The following is a 17913-nucleotide window of genomic DNA, read 5'->3' as shown; positions in this document are numbered from 1 at the left end:
GTTAAACGACGTTTGGTGAAATTGGGCCTAAGGCCCGGTTTCACCAACGTGGTTTAGCTTTAAACTTAGCTTAATTCGTTCTTTGCCTCTTTTCAACTGTTAGGAAGAGATAAACGTGAATTAAACTAAGATTAAAGTTAAACGACGTTTGGTGAAATCGGGCCTAAAATTGTAAATTGCACTTTCGTTAAACTAACGCCAATGTTATTCTATTCTAGAGCGCGCAGAACAGATTGCTAATTAAAAATGGCAAGGTCGTGAACGACGATGGGATAATCGACAGCGATGTCTACATCGAGGATGGCATCATCAGGTATGCAAATGCTACTATTACGCTGCGCATAATATCGATTACACTTTTCGCCTCGTTTGCGAAAGTCACTTTTCGGATTGTTAGAGCATACAGCGGACCCGCCTATTTGTTTCTTAAAGATACCAAGGTGTTGTAACTAGCGGTTTGACTTTACGTGTCACGATATATTCAGCTCACGTACCTAACCGCCACAAACGAAACGCGATATATTCGTCGCCGTCGTAATTTTACTCACTTGGAATGAGGTGGCGACAGACGATACGTTTGCATTCGTTGTGATTTATCAAACAAGCGTGACTGATCGTAGCTGTTAGATAATCAATGGACACTGTCCAGTGTCAACTGATTGTGAGATTGATCTGACCGTCAAACCGCACTTTAGCCGAAAGTCCCTCGAATTGATTGCCTCGGGAAGAATGGGGGAAATTATTTCACAGAAATGCTCGTTTTTGTTTCGCAGGCAAATGGGGCGCAATCTCATTATTCCGGGTGGCACGAGGACTATCGATGCTCGTGGAAGATACGTGATGCCCGGTGGCATAGATCCGCACACGCATTTCGAGTTTGAATTTATGGGTACCAAGTCGGTAGATGACTTTTATCAGGGCACGAAGGCCGCTGTCGCCGGAGGCACCACGATGATCATCGATTTTGTGGTATCGCGAAAAGACGAGAGCCTGGTGGAGGCTTACGAGAGATACAGGGAGTCGGCGGATCAAAAAGTGTGCTGCGATTATGCGCTGCACGTCGCCGTCACTTCTTGGAATCCGAAGGTAAATTTATGTCGCAGTCTCGTGTTTTTTTTTCCTTACATGTAATAGGCGCAGTGTTACAATTCAATCTAGTTTGGAACACCAGTGTCTGCTTTTAATCCGATCCTTTTTTCTAGCTCACCGACTAATAGCTTTCCAGTTATTTTGAGATATGTTGTATATCTGACGAACGTATCGCAATATCCTACTTTTACGACACGACGCGTCAATCAAGCGCTCACGCTGTAAATGCAATGTAATGCTTAGATCGGGTCATTGTGCCATGCGCGCTCTCTAGTCTGCCTTTTTTGCCTAGAACGAGATAATCGCAGCGTTTAACATGAAACCTTCCCAAGAGGGAAAATTCATTTAGGTTTGACCTCTTCTTTGCTCGTTGATTATGTTCAAAATTAAATACGGCACTTTATGGCGTTTACACGTTAATTGTGTTAACTAGACGTCAGCTGGCGTAATGACAATTTACTGTACATAATTCCAGTGCAATGTAAATTACGGTGCACGGAGTACATAACATTAATCCAAGTCTACCTTTTGTAATTTCCGCTCATTGAGACGGTCGTAACTCGATTTATAAAAGTTTCAAACGAATTCATTACATGGTTAACACTATTTAATATTAGTACTAATTCAATTGCGGTGGTCTTTAACTGAGAACGACTCGTCTTCTCATCCAGATTGTAGTGTGCTCTTATCCATACTATATGGAGACGCGGATAGAGTATCTAGTCCCGGTTTCACCAACATTGTTTGACATTAAGCTTAGCGCGATTCGTTCTTTGTCTCTTTTCGACTGTTACTTCAGGAAGAGACAAACATGAATTAAATTAAGACTAAAGTTAAGCGACGTCTGGTGAAACCGGGCCCTTGTTCAATTCAATTCTGTCCCTAGCTTAGTCTTACGCTCGCTGTTCCGATGGAACCGGTGTGATTCGAAACGTAGGAAAATCAACAGACTCGTTCCATAAACTGGCGAGCGTTGCGCGGATCTCGTAACCGGCTTGTAATTACGATTGCCGATCACGCGGCTGGAATACCGAGCGACGGCGGATGAGAAAACCCATTCGCACGTGCTGCCTGAAGGCACGATGGAAGAGAGTGATTTGCCGTCGAGCCACCTTATTTGCCAGCTGCCGGCCGTCGTACAATCGAAAGGAAGCCGCGTTCGCGATTCATTATTCATCGGTATTCATTGCCTCGTCTGTCTGCAGGTCAAAGAGGACATGGCGACGTTGGCGAAGGACCACGGCGTCGGTAGCTTCAAAATGTTTATGGCGTACCGCGACATGTTCATGCTCAGAGATCCAGAGCTGATCGAGACTTTCAAGGCGTGTAAAGAGATCGGCGCCATTGCTATGGTGCATGCGGAGAACGGTGATCTTATCGCGGAGGTATATATACACACACGTAAAATTATGATAACGCTAACGCACATATTTATCTGAGATCAATTCCGCGTTTCACGACAATTCTGATAATCCTTCGACGAGGAGATGCTGAGGTTTCAACACGGTCGGACTCCACGGTCTCTTTATCGAGTTGTCTTTAATTTATTTGTAATTGAATCTCCTCTATTATTAGAGTTTATTATTTTTTAAGAGTTTGGAAATAGACATACGCACTTGATATACATACGTAGAAAAATATATAAATAATACGTTTGTATTTCTCAAAATCAGAAAGTATAAAAGTATTCTTACGTGTAACTTCCAAACTTCTGCTCCTCAAGTATTATAATCGGCGACTAAAGGAACATGAAAAGAAAGCTAAGCCATAAAACCGCTATGTGACTTGAAAGTTACGTTGGATAATGGCGACTCGAGATATCTATGTTGTTTGAAACAGGATTCTAATGCAAAATACAATATACGAGCTCTCTCCTATCGTCATGAACTTGTTTTAGAATGCGAAGAAATTACTGGACGCAGGAGTAACCGGCCCGGAAGGCCACGAGATGTCACGCCCCGAAGAGGTTGAAGCGGAGGCTGTTAATAGAGCGTGTGTTATCGCGAGTCAGGTAAGCGAAACGCTTTGCAATTATGTCGTTGCTAAAACGTTGTTATCCCTTATTGTTGGTCAGTCTCGTATATTCGTGCTTAGTTATCTGTTTCGACGTTACACCTTATTTGGTCCCGAACACGTAAGACTTTTGTATTTCATCATTTTTTCAGTTCTGTTACAAATATACTTGGCACGCTACCCGTAGTGGTATTAGTGGTATTTAGTTCACGAACGATCATAAATTTCAGTAGATTAGAAACCAGGACGCTGCTTTTCGTGGCACATGCCCAATGTCCGAAATTCTCAAGTCGTGCCGAGGTCAAGAAATATGTATGTCACAGGGTAAAATGCGATAACGGCCTAAAAATGCTTAAACATGCCCACGTCAGTCCCCATTGTATTTTTCCCCTCTAAATCCTCGTCTTATTTTTTTTAAATTTCATCTTTTCCTTTTTTAATTTTATATTCCTAAAGCTCGCTTGCTACACAACAAAGAAGACATGTATCGCTTAATTTTTTTACTCCTCCCCCCCCCCTCTCTGTCTCTGTCTCTGTCTCTGTCTCTGATGACTGGAACCGTGTTTAGGTACTGTCGCATTTACCGCCGTACTAGTATCAAAATTCTGCATGCTTAGGTCAATTGTCCGCTGTACGTAGTGCATGTGATGAGCCGTAGTGCCGCCGAGCAAGTGGAAGCCGCGCGTAAACGCGACGTTTGTGTCTTTGGTGAAACTCTGGCGGCAGCAATCGGCACGGATGGTACTCACTGCTACCACAAATGCTGGAGACACGCCGCCGGCCACGTTATAAGTCCGCCACTCAGACCAGACACGGATACGCCACGAGTACTCGTGAATATGTTAGCTAAGTGAGTCGAAGCTAGTGATGAATTCAGAACTGGACTTTATGACTTTGACATCGAAACGGGCTAGAACGTAAACCCATCATCTATATGTAAAGTCGTAGATGCTCATTGTTAATACGCAAGCACAATTTGAGGATTCATCCGTTAGTAAGTCGGATATGTGTATTACAAGCCAAAACTTTTGTAGGTAGAGCCAGTACAAGCTGCTAGTTGTGAGTAGCGATATTTAAACATAGATACGATTGCATTCCTAAATGAAACCCTTGCCAAGTATAGTAGCTTGCCCGTAAGAATGTCGGGGAAACACTTTCGTTAGAGATCGCTGCAACAGTCACGTATCGACGTACTTTCTACTTCCGAAAAGAGGAATAACGCACGACTGGTCTTTCCCTAAATAAGTAAGTTGAATTGAAGGAAAAGGATTGGATTTGTAGAGAGTACTGAAAAATCTCGGATAGAAAAACTCGATGCTTCATGGCGACTTTACCGTTAATTAGCTCTATTCGACCGAACGGCGTTTCTCAAGTAACGTTGCAGTATGTACGCAGGTATATGTATATTTCCAAAGTATCGATTCTACCGAGTCTTGGGTGCGCACCATCGATTTTACGTCCTCCACACACTTTCTGTCCCCCTGATTAGCGGAAATAGGTTGCAATTGCAGCAACAGTAATTCAAGTTTTTATGTTATCCAGCTAGACGCTTGCGTGACATACGCGCAAATGGTACAATTACGCCGTCTTTTATTTGTCCGTTCGTATACTGAAATTTATATTTAATAGTTCCGTCGAAATCCCACTCGCATGCGTATTGAGAGTAGCTGTCGTTATTTTAGTTCTCTCTTTGTTCTCTTTATTTATTTGTCCGTTACGTGCACTAACTCCTCTGACAATTATTGTTTATTAGACTTTTTATTGTGCTTGTACATTGTACATGTAAAAATTGTATTTAAAGGTTGAAAAAATGTATGTTCTTTTGATTTGTAAATTTTATATTCTTAGTATCGAGTACTTGGTATAACATGCTTACGTTTGGAAAAACGTCGGCATACTTTTACACATGTTACATTTTACATAAGTAATTGCTTTAGCATAAATATTCAAGAAAATCCAGCTTTGTACGTGGAATAAAAAGTAACAGGGGTAACTTTAGTTTTGGAGCAGTTTGGAATTTTTTATTCTAGCGTAAACTTTGTTTCAATCGCAATTTGCTTTGTCTATTTTCGTACATAGATTAGTAGAGAGAACATAGCAGTTATTTCACAATGAGAGGATAAAAATATCACCCTTAGGCGAATAGTCCGTTGTACATAACGGCGATTTCGAGCAAGTCGGCTGCCGATGTCGTGTCGGCGAAGCGGTCGGACGGTATCATCGTTTTTGGGGAAACCCTGGCGAGCACCATCGGTATCGATGGTAGCGAGCAGTACAGCAAAGACGTGGAGAAAGCAAGACGTTTTATTACTAACCCTCCGTTGCGGCCTGACCCAACGACACCTGCCTATCTAACCGAACACCTGGCCCAGTAAGTAGAGTCCCCGATGTCTTTATAATGACTGGGTTCCCCTTTTCCATATCATTTAATTTCCACATCATTTATTCTACATTATTTATACGAAAGCCATGGAAACATTTTTGTTGAGAGATATTTATTTCCAATTGAACGAAAAGATTGGAAGTTGTAAAGTGTATCACTTTTCTTTCTATTTATACCTCGGTGTGTTGAATTATTCGTTTCTTCAAAGAATTCTCTTTCTTTCCGATTTAAGAACTGCGTTGCGTTATTTCAAACGTTCAAACGTTCGTGGTCCGCGACGTATTATAATAACAAAATTACGAGGATGACACGAGCGAAACTCTTGGTCCGGATATTAATAGCTACGACGTAGGAAGTTGCTTGCATGGTGCAGCGCATTAATGTTGATTAAATAAACGGAGGAAAAACTGCTGGTTTAACGACTACCGTTAAACTACTGTTCCTCAATTTTTTATTTGACCTTTGCTCATTTGTTAATTTCATTAAATTTTGTATTATTAATTTCGATTACGTTTGTCTATTCGATGTCAAGGTAATCACTTAACGTTTGGTTTTCTTCCCGGGAGTTTCTTCAGACACGCTAACACGATCATTTTTTAGAGATAATCTTCAAGTTACCGGTAGCGACAATTGCACGTTCAACACCGATCAAAAGGCCCTGGGCAAAGACGATTTTACAAAGATTCCCAATGGCGTGAACGGTGTGGAGGACAGAATGGCGGTGCTCTGGGAAAAGGGTGTACACGCTGGCATAATGGACCCCATGCGATTTGTTGCGGTCACCAGCACGAACGCCGCGAAAATCTTCAACCTGTATCCTCGAAAGGGTGTTATAGCTGTCGGCTCGGACGCTGACATTGTCGTCTGGGATCCCAACAGGAAACGCACCATTTCCGCCGAGACCCATGTCCAGGCCGTTGACTTCAACATCTTCGAGGCAAGTTTGATTGAGTCTTCCGCTTTCAACGAGAAACGATAGTTGTGGTATTGCGTGCATTGCGTATGGCATTGCGTGCATTATATTTAGACAAATGTAAATGCATTTTATTGATTACAAGGCGTTTTTAAAGGAACGTGCCCAAACCAATTATAACACCTCTCTCTATTTCCACTTCGATATGTGGCGATCGCACGAAAACCAACAATGTTTTGTTTGGTTTTGAACCCGAGTCTTCGGATTACCAGACCAGCGCAAACTCTGCGCCACGATCGCCACATATTTAGACGAATATTTTCGTCGCAAAATGTAACTGAGATGTATTTTATTACACATTCTCGGCTCTCAGCGCATCGTATAATTTTTTCGAAAGAAAGAATTATATGATGAAGTATACATTGCATTACAGCAATAAAAATATCTCACGCAATTTAATTATTTATCAAATTAATAATCGAGTATTCCATTATGAATACAGGGTATGGAAGTGACTGGCGTACCTGAATACGTGATTGTCAGTGGACGTGTATGCGTGGACGAATGTGAACTCAAAGCTGTTCATGGTTTCGGAAAATACGTAAACACGGATCCATTCTGCGCCTACGTGTACGACATGATAAATGACAAGGAAAAGGTATAACATACCAATCCTTTCTTTCCTTTCACTTCGCTTTCTGCAAAGTGAATTATTTTTTTGACAGATGTGTTACTTTTACATGCTAATGTTACAGCAACTGCATATCTTTTGATTTAAATTTGAAATCATTTAAGCTCGAGTTAAAATAAAATAAGATATTGATTAAAATTGTGTTATTGGAAATTGACATTGTATCGCAACTGCGTAGAAACCACGTGGGGTCGCACGAACCGAAGCGGAAGTGAAGAAATTTGCCGAGGAAGATGCTGCAATTGCAAGGGCTAGGGAACAAGCGAGAGCTGCGGCTGCGGCTGCTGCTGCGGCACGAGCCAATCAAAACGGTTCGCTCGGTAGTCCAAAGATAAAATTGCAACCTAGCACTTATGCACCTACTTTACCGGAATCAGCCGTGGTGACACCATCCACGAAAGGCCCAAGACTCGAAGGACAGAGGAACCTACAAGATACTACTTTCTCTATCAGCGGTGAGTCTTATTATCAATTACTTTTTGAGTCTTCAGATACACGTGGCATATATTTTCTGGTGGTCTCATACTAATAAAGAATACTACTAGGATAAATTGTCCGAGCTTGAATATCGGAAGCCAATCGTGGGAAATACATAAAATTTCATTTGTTTCGTCCTTCATATTGTAGGAATATAAGCGCGTTTTTCTTACAGAGGATGTCGAAGAAGCACGAAGAGCATGCATTCGCGTAAATAATCCACCGGGCGGGCGCAGTGCGGGAGGCTTTTGGTAATTTTTACAAAAGAGAGAGCATCAAGCTTTATGTATAAGGATCACTTAATGCGAGAACTGAATGGGATTTTACTTTTCTTTTCTTCCCTCCTTTGTCATCTCCCTTCATCCTTTTCATTCATAATACACGTACACACCCTTCTTCGTTTCGAGGAGTATCAACCCGCTTGCAGGTTTGCTACTCATCAAATATTACACTAAGTCGTTTTCACATTGTATTCCTGTATCGATCAAGGTCTGTTCCATCGAAGGAGGATATGGAAGCCACTGGCCAATAAGTTGTACGTTCATATATTCATATTCGTCATTCAATTTTCGCTTCATTATCGCTTTATTGCTGCACTGTATCATGTGGCGTGCTTGAATCATCTTGGTCTATTTCCTGATTTCCACATTTATAATTTTTTTTCATCTCTTATGACGTTATGTTAAGATTTTCTTTAAGATAACTTCCGTTATTTTTACTTCAAGATTTATTTATTGTTGCACATATAAAACTGTACGTACTAAATATACATAATTTGTGTTATATCATAAATCACAAGATATGTATTTAACATCCGAGTGAAATATATTGGACGAAAAATTTTTTAAACAAAGATTTTTATAGTATATAAAAAGTTGACGATATTTTACGATTCTATACATACATATTGTATTTTATACAATTTATTTCTGTGCGATAAGCAATTATTCTAATTATTACGAAAAAAAAGAACTGAAAATTCTAAATTTGGAAAAACCATTTGTTATATATTATGAACTTTGATATAGGAAAAATAAATAATTCATTTTTTTTCTTATATTATGATTTGTTTAATTTCAAAGCAAAACTTATAACCGAAATGAGAGAGATATCTTGTGAACAAAATCAGATGTGATATTAGTCACAATTATCACATTATTAGTAAGACAATTGTTTATTTATTGTCCATGATGATAAGGGGAATTTGTATTAGAAAACAGGTGCGGCTCAAAAAAAAAAACATAGACGGTAGTATTTTAAGTTACGACACTTATATTGAGCCATCGATAAAAAGTTATGTTTATTTATGATGTGAAATGTTACATAAATATTTATATATATATGAATTAGTTGCACTTCGCGGTATAATTATATGTATGCTTGTATTTAATAGAAAAGCCATTAAAATTCTATTTAAAATTTAATTTGATTGTTAGCAGCAATTAATATGTCTGTTGCGTATATACGAAATATTGCTAACAAAAGTCAAGACTAAAGACTTTCTATCAATGCAATTCATACTACCATTAAATGCTATAAATTGAGCATGACATATTTTGCGTACTGGATTTAAGAAACATACATATTTATTTTCGCACAAAGCATAAATGTGAATTTACTTTCCATTACGAAATATTTCAGTAAACGCTGAAATATATTTAATTAGATCGTTAAATGTATATATATATATATATATATATAAAAGTGCAGTTTTAGTTGAAGTTAATTTGAAAATAGTCTCACTGTTATATATAACTATATATAACTAGTATGTCGCAGAAGTTTATACATATGTGTTTATCGGAAGTTTTCTAAAAATGTTGAGGTTGAACAATGTTGCATTCTAAGTCGATTGCGATTAATATTCATCATTCGTTATCTATTATAATCGACATAAGTGTGCTATAAGTGTGTAAGCCGAAGGAATCTTGTCACTCGTATTAATCATCTTTTTACGATCATGTTTTCGATAAATTTGTACTTGTTGTAAGGTCCTAGAGGTAATATACCAAAGGAAAGTAAGTTTAGGTCGAATAATGATTTATACTTTGATAAATAATGAAGATATCAATTATCAGTGAATTAAAAATTTTCCGTTTATCGTATAGATGTGTGTAAATCCTATCGGCAGAAGCTTACGGCTATGCTAATACTGATTCTCACTGCGCTTTCACTGCATTCGCGTGAGCGCACGATGTGAAAAACGACGCACAAATTTTCGTTCACCCATATCATCACTGTAAGATTGTTACGATAAGAGCAAAATAGGAAATCATGTTGTGTAAGTCCACTCGCTAATTGTAAGGATTTATTTCTTAATTTAGGAGACACTCGTTCACAAAATCATTTGTTCTCATAATATACACATGTCGTTATTAATCATTTCACGTAATCCAAGTTATCCAACACATTCCGATTTGTAGAAACCTATCAGTTTTTATACCTAAAATATTCAACACTTCTCTACCAACTTAGCTCTTTCTGATGCTTTAGCTACAATATTAACGTTTCGAATAATCGAAAATACCTTATTATTACTGAAGTTTCTTTGATATAATAATGATAAGGAATGACAAACATAATAAATTGTAATCACATAATCGTCATTACATAACAAGTATTAATGGTATAATCATTCATGTGTAAAAGAAACCGTTCTAGTCTGACGACTAGAGTTTATGCAAGTCAAAGTATGAAAGACCAAAGCAACGTTAGAAATCAAAAATTTTCTAATAGATTTTCTATGGAAATTCTGCAGACATTTCTAGGCATCTCTAATACTAATGATAATCCAGATGTGACGTACGTTTAGTTAAAAGAGTAATATATTATATTTATGCAATTTATGTAACCTCTCTAAAAATTGCATCGACACAAAGTGCTTTTATGTAAAATTTTGTGTTTCTCAATCAATTCGGAATCGTTTCGAGAGATAAATTGAACATCTTGGCAGAAATTTACACTTTTTTTTCAATCTATTTAATAACAGCTTTATTTAAAGTATTGCGAGCACAGTGAAGATAACGAATTGTAAGACAATTATTGATTCATAAAGTATTTTATAGTATAGCACAGAAATATTTTAAATTTTAACGCGTTGTTATCGATTAAACTTCTCTGAGAGTTATTATACTTTGCATGTAACACTGTTGATATTTTATACCAGTGTCGAAGATTTTTATGTTATCACTGTTGGATACCCACAGTGACATTTATTTATTTATTTAAATGGCATATATAAGAGTGCTTTTAAAGGCAAATAGCATATTATAATTATCAATGTGTTCACGTTATGTGACCTCGTGTCGAGTACTCGGAAAGAATGTATAGTTTATCACACATAAATGACACATCTAGAGTATCCTATTTATGTCTGTTATGATGTATGTGATCGCTTTAAATAAATATAACATAAGTAACACAATCCATGATTTTCCTTGACGACTGATTTTTGACAGATGACATAGATCTAACAAATACATATATTTACCGTAACGTAAAAAAATAGAACACAGGTATGTAAAAGATATACATTTGGCTGACTGTTGCTATCCTTTTCATTAATTAACGATTTAAATCACAATTTATTTTGAAGATAAATCGATAACTTATATACTTATCGTCGTACATACTGTGATTACATACTTTTTCTCATTGCTATCTTCTAATATCATTATCGCAATCAATAGTGCGTTCCCCTGCGATGTATGTATTTAATTTAATTAACATACAAATTTAACGAAAAAGGACTTGATGTTGCTCTCGAGTACTAAACGGTGTATATTCAATTGAGTTCTCGAGTCAAACAACGCACTGGGAAACAATTATTTATATTTCTATTCCTTTCAATGAGTAAGTTTATTAAAATATAATGGTTAATATTGCTCACAAAAAAGAACATCACAGCTCATTAATTTTTTTGTATAGCGTATGCTTGACCAGCTTGCTAAAAATTTGATGCGAGATATGGCTTTAACTCTCGTAATAAATAATTATCGCAATACGTAAGATAAAATAAAATAATTCGAGAATATTTTTTCGATAGCGTTGTACATTCTGATATTTTTCTATGGAATGTTACGAAATGATTATTGTATTTTATCTTCCATTTCTCTAAATTCCTTATTCTCGCATAACAACAAAACGATTGCACATGTCGTTTTGATATTTGTAGCATTCCGGAATATAAGGAACAGTACGATTCACTCTCTGGCTTCATCCTTATCGGGTTTTTCCGCTCTTTGACGCGCTTTTTCTAAAATTTGCTTGAGCTCTGATGACCGTGCGGTTTTATACTGAAAAGGATTCGAAAAATATTGAAACTTTACAAGGTTTTTTTCATTAAAATAATCTATACGTACCTCGCATACGTTTTTCGCTAAAGTTAATTGCCCGTTGAGTCTACTTCCCTCAGACAGGCCGCACAATTGCTCTAGTCGCCGTCGCGATAAATTGAACAATTCCGTGCCGTTCATATTTTCAAACTGTTTGCACACACTACAAGTAAAATATAATATTTAGACATATATATTGGTGAGTAAATCAGTTGCATTACTCAAATCAGAATTATACGTATTCAATGTACTTTTGCGAGAATCCTTTGGCTGCTAACCACATTTGAACTTCCCGAGGGGTCGAGTGTTGATTCAACCAAATTTCCTGCGCGCTGTTATCGACAGAATTCGCTTTCTTTTCTCGAAATATCCTCAGAACGAACTTGAGCTCTTTTTGAACTTCTTCCTGAGCTTCTTCTTGACTGGAGGTGCCTATTGGAAGCGAGAATGTGTCACAGATACATTCAATATAATGATAATTGCCAAGTATACAAATTTTCATTTAATTACATTTAAATGGTCCATCTGAATTACAAATCGACTTTTAACATTAATATCTGAAGCTAGTACTCACCATTGAGGAATTTACTACTCTTGGAGGTTTCCGTTTTGTTAAACATGAAATTTGACGGCACAGATTTTTGGGTTCGAAGTACTGGAATAGGTCCTATTGGCGTCGGTGGCGGTGGTGGTGGAGGTGGTGGAGGCGTCGTCGATGAATCTAATGACGGTACGGGCGACGCTGGTTCTGATTTCGGGGGCGATGAAGCTGGTGCTGATTTTAATGGATATATTATTGGGATTTCAACTGATTTCAATACAGACAGCGATGGTGCTGATTTCGATATGGGTAATTTTGCTGATTCCGATGCAGGCAGTATTGGCGTTGACACCGATGCGGCTAGCTCTGGTAGTAGGGTCGGAACGGGCGGCGAATCTGGCTCGGATATTACATCTGGTATTATGTCGCGAGGTGGCGAATGCACTTCCACGATGCTTTGTTGCGTATTAAGCTTTCCGCTTGACCGAGAAATACTCTCGGTAGAAGAAGTGCTAGATCTACTGCTATTACTGATGGTTCTGTCGTACAAACTAACGTCGTCTGTAAAAGAATCTTGTATAAGTTAATTTGTATGAAATTGTCCTCGAGATAAGACATGATAAATTAATTGCCCGAGTATTTTGATTCGTTTACAGATGGATCATAATGCATGCCAGTATGGACGAGCTTAATATACGTGGAAAGGCCATAACTTACCCCAAAGCTTTTACACAAACTACACAGTTTGATATTGGACGAACACTAAGCATATATAATTTAAGCGTCATATATAATATATTATCTTAAAGAATGTACGATATAAAATTTAACTTTTACTAATATCGAAATAAAGCACCGGTCGTCATATATGCATGTTACACAAGTTGTGCCTTTTGATCACCACACTTTGTAGAAACTATTAACAAAACGATATTACAATTACATCTAATTGTCGTTACGATTCGCAGGAGACAAGAGAAATGACATGGACAACGACGATTCCTCGCACAAATAGAATGTTTATTAATAATAAGTGATGTACACATAAGAAAATTACAGTATAATGAAATATACTGACGGATCGCATTCCCGGCCCGTGGACACACACATAAATGTCAAACTAATACTTGGATCGATCGCGAAATAAAGATAGGAGATAGCGCGTAGTCACTTACTTTTTGCTTTTATATATAAATACATTTGTAATTGTAAATCCTTATGAAAAGTATACGTCGCGTATTCGAAATTGCCGTATTGTAAAGAACGTCTTATCAATACGATTACGATATAACATCACAATCTAACAATAAATAAAGGAATATGAAGAGAATGTATCTGTAACAGAGAAAGAATAACAATAGCTTGTACTGCTTGTACTCCACATCTTTTATATTGTTCATTGACTTCTTGATCGACTAGTTATTATCTCGTTTAGGTCAACACTTTGATATATGCATGTAAGTTTAAATATATGAATAAATAATGCAAATCACCAAAAATAATGACAGCATCAATTCGATTGCACGTTTTATACTTGTACCTTTTCTATCTTTCTGCGACAGTAAAGATTTACATTTGGAAATAGATGGAGAGTTTAGATTTCGTGTTACAGCGAAATTGATGCAAATTATACAAGAGACCAGTTACAAGAGTTCTGGCTCGCCAATGTCTCGTATTTTTATACCTCTCATATTTTTAAACTGTACGAAAATATATCGTGTACACTTTTTTTCTCTCAGAGTTTTTACAGTTCTCTTTATCCTCGTATTCCCTTCGGTCGTTTGTACAAGCTTTATTTACATTGATACATACAAAATGCATGCGACAATGACACGTACAAGCAAGATCGGCAAAAAGACTTGCTATGTCAATAAGAGCTATTGATAAGACGAAGAGATGAACGTATCGTCGGATCCTTTCCTATGCTCGTTTTCCCCCAAACGATTCTTATCAAGAGCTTTTATCGAAGTCGTAAAAATTTTTTCACAATAAAGCCCCAGTAAGGACAAAGGACAAACACAGTTATAATTTTTTTTTCAACGGAAACATACGTCTAAGGTAAATATTATATCGGCCCAACTAGTTTTACCGTTTACATATAGATATGATACTTATATCGTTACATATTCTGCATAATTTGCATTGCTTTATTAGTATAAGTACTTTTTAATGGAAGAAAATGTCCGATCCTAGCGGGTTTAACGATATATCGTAACACTTTTACTTATAAAGTAATATGTATATGGGATTCTTCTCTTTGTCGTTACAAACTACATAGCTAAATTTGGTTAGTCGATAAATACAGAAGATAATATATATTATGTGACGATATGATCGATTACCAGAAATATAGCTTTAGAAACTAGTTGGTAACTCTCAACCACGTTAAATGCTGGATGATTGTCGTTATATTTTCATATCTTCAATTAAGCGCGGTGCGAGATTCGTCATTCAATTTAATGCTTTTATATGTGGTTGATAGTCACTGCTACTCGATACCTAATAGATCTCATTATTAAACGACTTATTAATTAATTTCACACTAAACGTGGTCCCAACATTTCAACTTTTATACAGGGTGTCTGACTATATGTCATATTGCATTGGGAAGCAATTCCCCTCGATATCTCTGCTATATCGCCATTGCACTTTTATTTCTGGTTATCATTAATCAGAATATCTATATTTGTGATAACGATATGTCTGCGATAATGATAAAGAAAAATCAACAAAATAATCCATCTATGGGTTCGAGAGTATAAATTATATTATAACTTGACGTATTTAGAATTCTTCTTCGTACTTGTCAACTCTTTCAACAATGATCGAACGGATTGCTGCAACGTTGTAGGTCATGCGAGACAGTGATAGACAATGGCCTTGTAATGCAAGGATACGAGAGCAATATACTCATATAAAAAAAGCAGAATTTACCGGTGTGCTACTCTATAAACGATACATGTATGTAATTGCTATGCGAACAACTTGGAATACCACGCCCCCGTTGCAATCGTATGAATGGCTCACACAGTCTACACTCACGTATGTACATGTTTAAAAGGAAATCGTCAGGTATTACAATATTCTGTCACGAGGGTGCTAATTGAAATGCTAATTGGACGATGATCTAACGGTTAATTATGCTACAGTTCGTTTACAGTCTAATGTGATGCGTTTCTCTTATCTCTTATGTATATTAGCTTTATTGGATTTAATAATGTATCGACTTTAATGTCACAATCATGTTACTCAAGACAGCATCTTTCGATTTTGGAAGACATTCGTTGTTGCTAAAAAACAATCTTATTTATACATATAAGAGGCGATAAAGGCTGAGACTCGATATTTTTCCTAATTCTCAGGAATTGCTCAAATTTAGATGAAAATAGGAGACATACAATCGCGAGTGGGACAAATGACTCAAAAATATCGAAATTCACCTTTTTTCCCTAATCTTTCCTTTCTCACCCAATCAGCAGGAGCTGGCGGTGGAATCGCGTGCGTTCGATGCGTGGTTTCCGGACCTGGACTAGTGCTGGTTCTTTCAATCTCCGAATCCTGTGACACACAATCAATTCTATTACAAATTTATAATTTGTAATTATATTTTGTGTAACGATCCGCATAACTCTTAATTACATTTACTTTAAAGAGTGAATCTTAAGTTGTGTCTCTTATAATGTGTTCTGTTGAAACACACTGCAGCGCGCGTTCCAATGTAAACTTGTATAATTCATATCGTTGTCTATATAACTATACGCGCGGTATATTGCTACGTAACAATCCAGCATAATTATATTCCTTTTGCATGCAACTATCTACAAACGTGCATATTTTCGCATCCGGCGTACTGGACTGGCGTCCACAATTATTCGTCGACAAATTGCCCAAAGGTGTGTTCACCTCTTAATGACTCTCACCTCATAATTATAGCCGTGCCCTTGCCTCGGATACCTGCTGGTGTATAGAGGATTGTTAAAGACGTCATTGTCAGCAGAATGAGTAGCGGAATGATTGTGCGGCGCAACGATGGTGTGCGGAACGTGAGCGACCTGCCCTCGGGAATTCCTCGCTTTCCACCATTTCCTACTATCGTCGAGAACCTCCAGATATTCGCCTCTGACCACCGTGAGTTCTTTGTCGTTGTTCGCCGTTCGTGGATAAGTGACTTGCACGATTTTGGCGTGGCGCGCTACCAATTCATCCAGCCAGGCCTCCTGTGCTCTCTCTATACCGGCGGCTGCTCTGGGAGCTCTCTCGATCGAGTCGACGGAAATGTCACTGTGCGCCCTGGTCTGGTCCACTCTCTCCTCGCGGCCGTACAATTCCGAGCTCGGTCCATAATTCCTGTCAAAGTATTCGTTACCGCCACGCTCCTCCCGGCTCTCGTACTCGAGATAATCGCTGCTGTAATGCGACTCGTCCACGTCACGGTGATTGTAATAAGGATCACTTTGTTGTTCTGGTAACTCGTCCCTCTTTTGTTTATCCGCGTTCAATAGGGACGCCAAATGATCGTGATCTCTGTCCTCGGGAATGGGGTACTCTGGCGACCAACCGTCCATGAAAATCGGGTGGTACGGCGGCACGTGTCCTTTCCATTGATCGCGCGGTATCAGCCACGTGTCGCCCAGGGAGTGCCAGAGCTCGGTCTCTTTGCTGGTGACGCAGTTTATCAACAAATTGACCGCTTCCCGCGTGAGGAGCGGCGACACTACTTTACTAGGTAAATTCGGATCGTAATTAGTATCGTGAGAGGCGTCCACGATAAGCGCGAGCGGCGTGAAGAGGAAGTGTACAAGTTCCGGAGCGTTGGGATCGTGGATATGCGCTTTCAGCTTGGCCAGTAGGTTGAACGAGAGCTTGAACTTTTGGAATATATCGATAAACTCCATCTCGGGCGGCGGCTTCGCTCTCATCGTCAGCATACCATCGCCAAGGTTTCGCTTCTTTGACTTCCGATTGCGTCTTCGGCGCTCTAGCTCTCGAGACGCGGCAGCAGCGTGCTGCAGACGCGCGATGAACTTCTCGATGTCGTCGAAACAGTGATTCAGGATCGTTACATCGCGCTCGTACTTCTCCGACGACGTCGACGACACCTCGTCGTTGTTCTCCTCTCGAGACATGTCATTCTGCCCGTCTGCTATGTTAAGTTCACACACAGTGATATTCAATATTATATTGTAATTATCTATTAGAGCAGTGCTTGGAATTATTTGCACTTCTGGCCGGATTTTTGAAACAAACGCCTACTTTTGTCCCCTTGCCGCGCGCACTCCAGCGACGGTCAGTTTACTTCTCAGAACATGATCAGCAAAGAGGTGGCACTATCAAAAATTCCGAGAATTGGATTTCCGAGAATTTCCAAATCGCGAAAATCGAGAATCGAGAAAACTGGCAAAGTATCAAGAGAACATGATCAGCAAAGAGGTGGCAATATCAAAAATTCCAAGAATTGGATTTCCGAGAATT

At 38.4% G+C, this 17913-nt stretch overlaps 2 protein-coding genes across 8 annotated transcripts in view; one reads left to right on the top strand and one right to left on the bottom strand.

The window, feature by feature from the left end:
- Window positions 1-13955, top strand: part of LOC105565848 (dihydropyrimidinase) — a 24713-nt gene extending 10758 nt beyond the window's left edge. Inside the window, exons 2-11 of one of the 6 annotated variants that reach the window (XM_012019376.1) lie at window positions 219-313; window positions 774-1086; window positions 2295-2474; window positions 2987-3100; window positions 5241-5473; window positions 6086-6422; window positions 6901-7056; window positions 7268-7544; window positions 7742-7817; window positions 13410-13955. In XM_012019376.1, coding sequence (XP_011874766.1) covers window positions 219-313; window positions 774-1086; window positions 2295-2474; window positions 2987-3100; window positions 5241-5473; window positions 6086-6422; window positions 6901-7056; window positions 7268-7544; window positions 7742-7817; window positions 13410-13425 — 1797 coding nt within the window. In that variant the 3' untranslated portion in view covers window positions 13426-13955. Of the gene's footprint in view, window positions 1-218; window positions 314-773; window positions 1087-2294; window positions 2475-2986; window positions 3101-3719; window positions 3953-5240; window positions 5474-6085; window positions 6423-6900; window positions 7057-7267; window positions 7545-7741; window positions 7888-13097; window positions 13317-13409 lie in introns of those variants that run through there. The other 5 variants (XM_012019378.1, XM_012019379.1, XM_012019380.1 and 2 more) reach the window with 5 other exon arrangements.
- LOC105565850 (epidermal growth factor receptor kinase substrate 8-like) overlaps window positions 9862-17913 on the bottom strand; it is a 26567-nt gene continuing 18515 nt past the window's right edge. For both annotated transcript variants that reach the window (XM_012019384.1, XM_012019383.1), the window contains exons 5-10: window positions 16362-17584; window positions 15882-15999; window positions 12475-13002; window positions 12152-12332; window positions 11928-12063; window positions 9862-11861 (exon numbers count right to left, since the gene is read on the bottom strand). In XM_012019384.1, the coding sequence (XP_011874774.1) occupies window positions 11769-11861; window positions 11928-12063; window positions 12152-12332; window positions 12475-13002; window positions 15882-15999; window positions 16362-17584 (2279 nt within the window). In that variant the 3' untranslated portion in view covers window positions 9862-11768. The remainder of the gene's footprint in view (window positions 11862-11927; window positions 12064-12151; window positions 12333-12474; window positions 13003-15881; window positions 16000-16361; window positions 17585-17913) is intronic.

This window comes from Vollenhovia emeryi, unplaced genomic scaffold, assembly GCF_000949405.1.
Source record: "Vollenhovia emeryi isolate VEMERY1.0 unplaced genomic scaffold, V.emery_V1.0 DF939148.1, whole genome shotgun sequence".
NCBI lineage: Eukaryota > Metazoa > Arthropoda > Insecta > Hymenoptera > Formicidae > Vollenhovia > Vollenhovia emeryi.
Note: the sequence above shows the minus strand (reverse complement) of the source record. Positions and strands in the feature narration are given on the sequence as shown.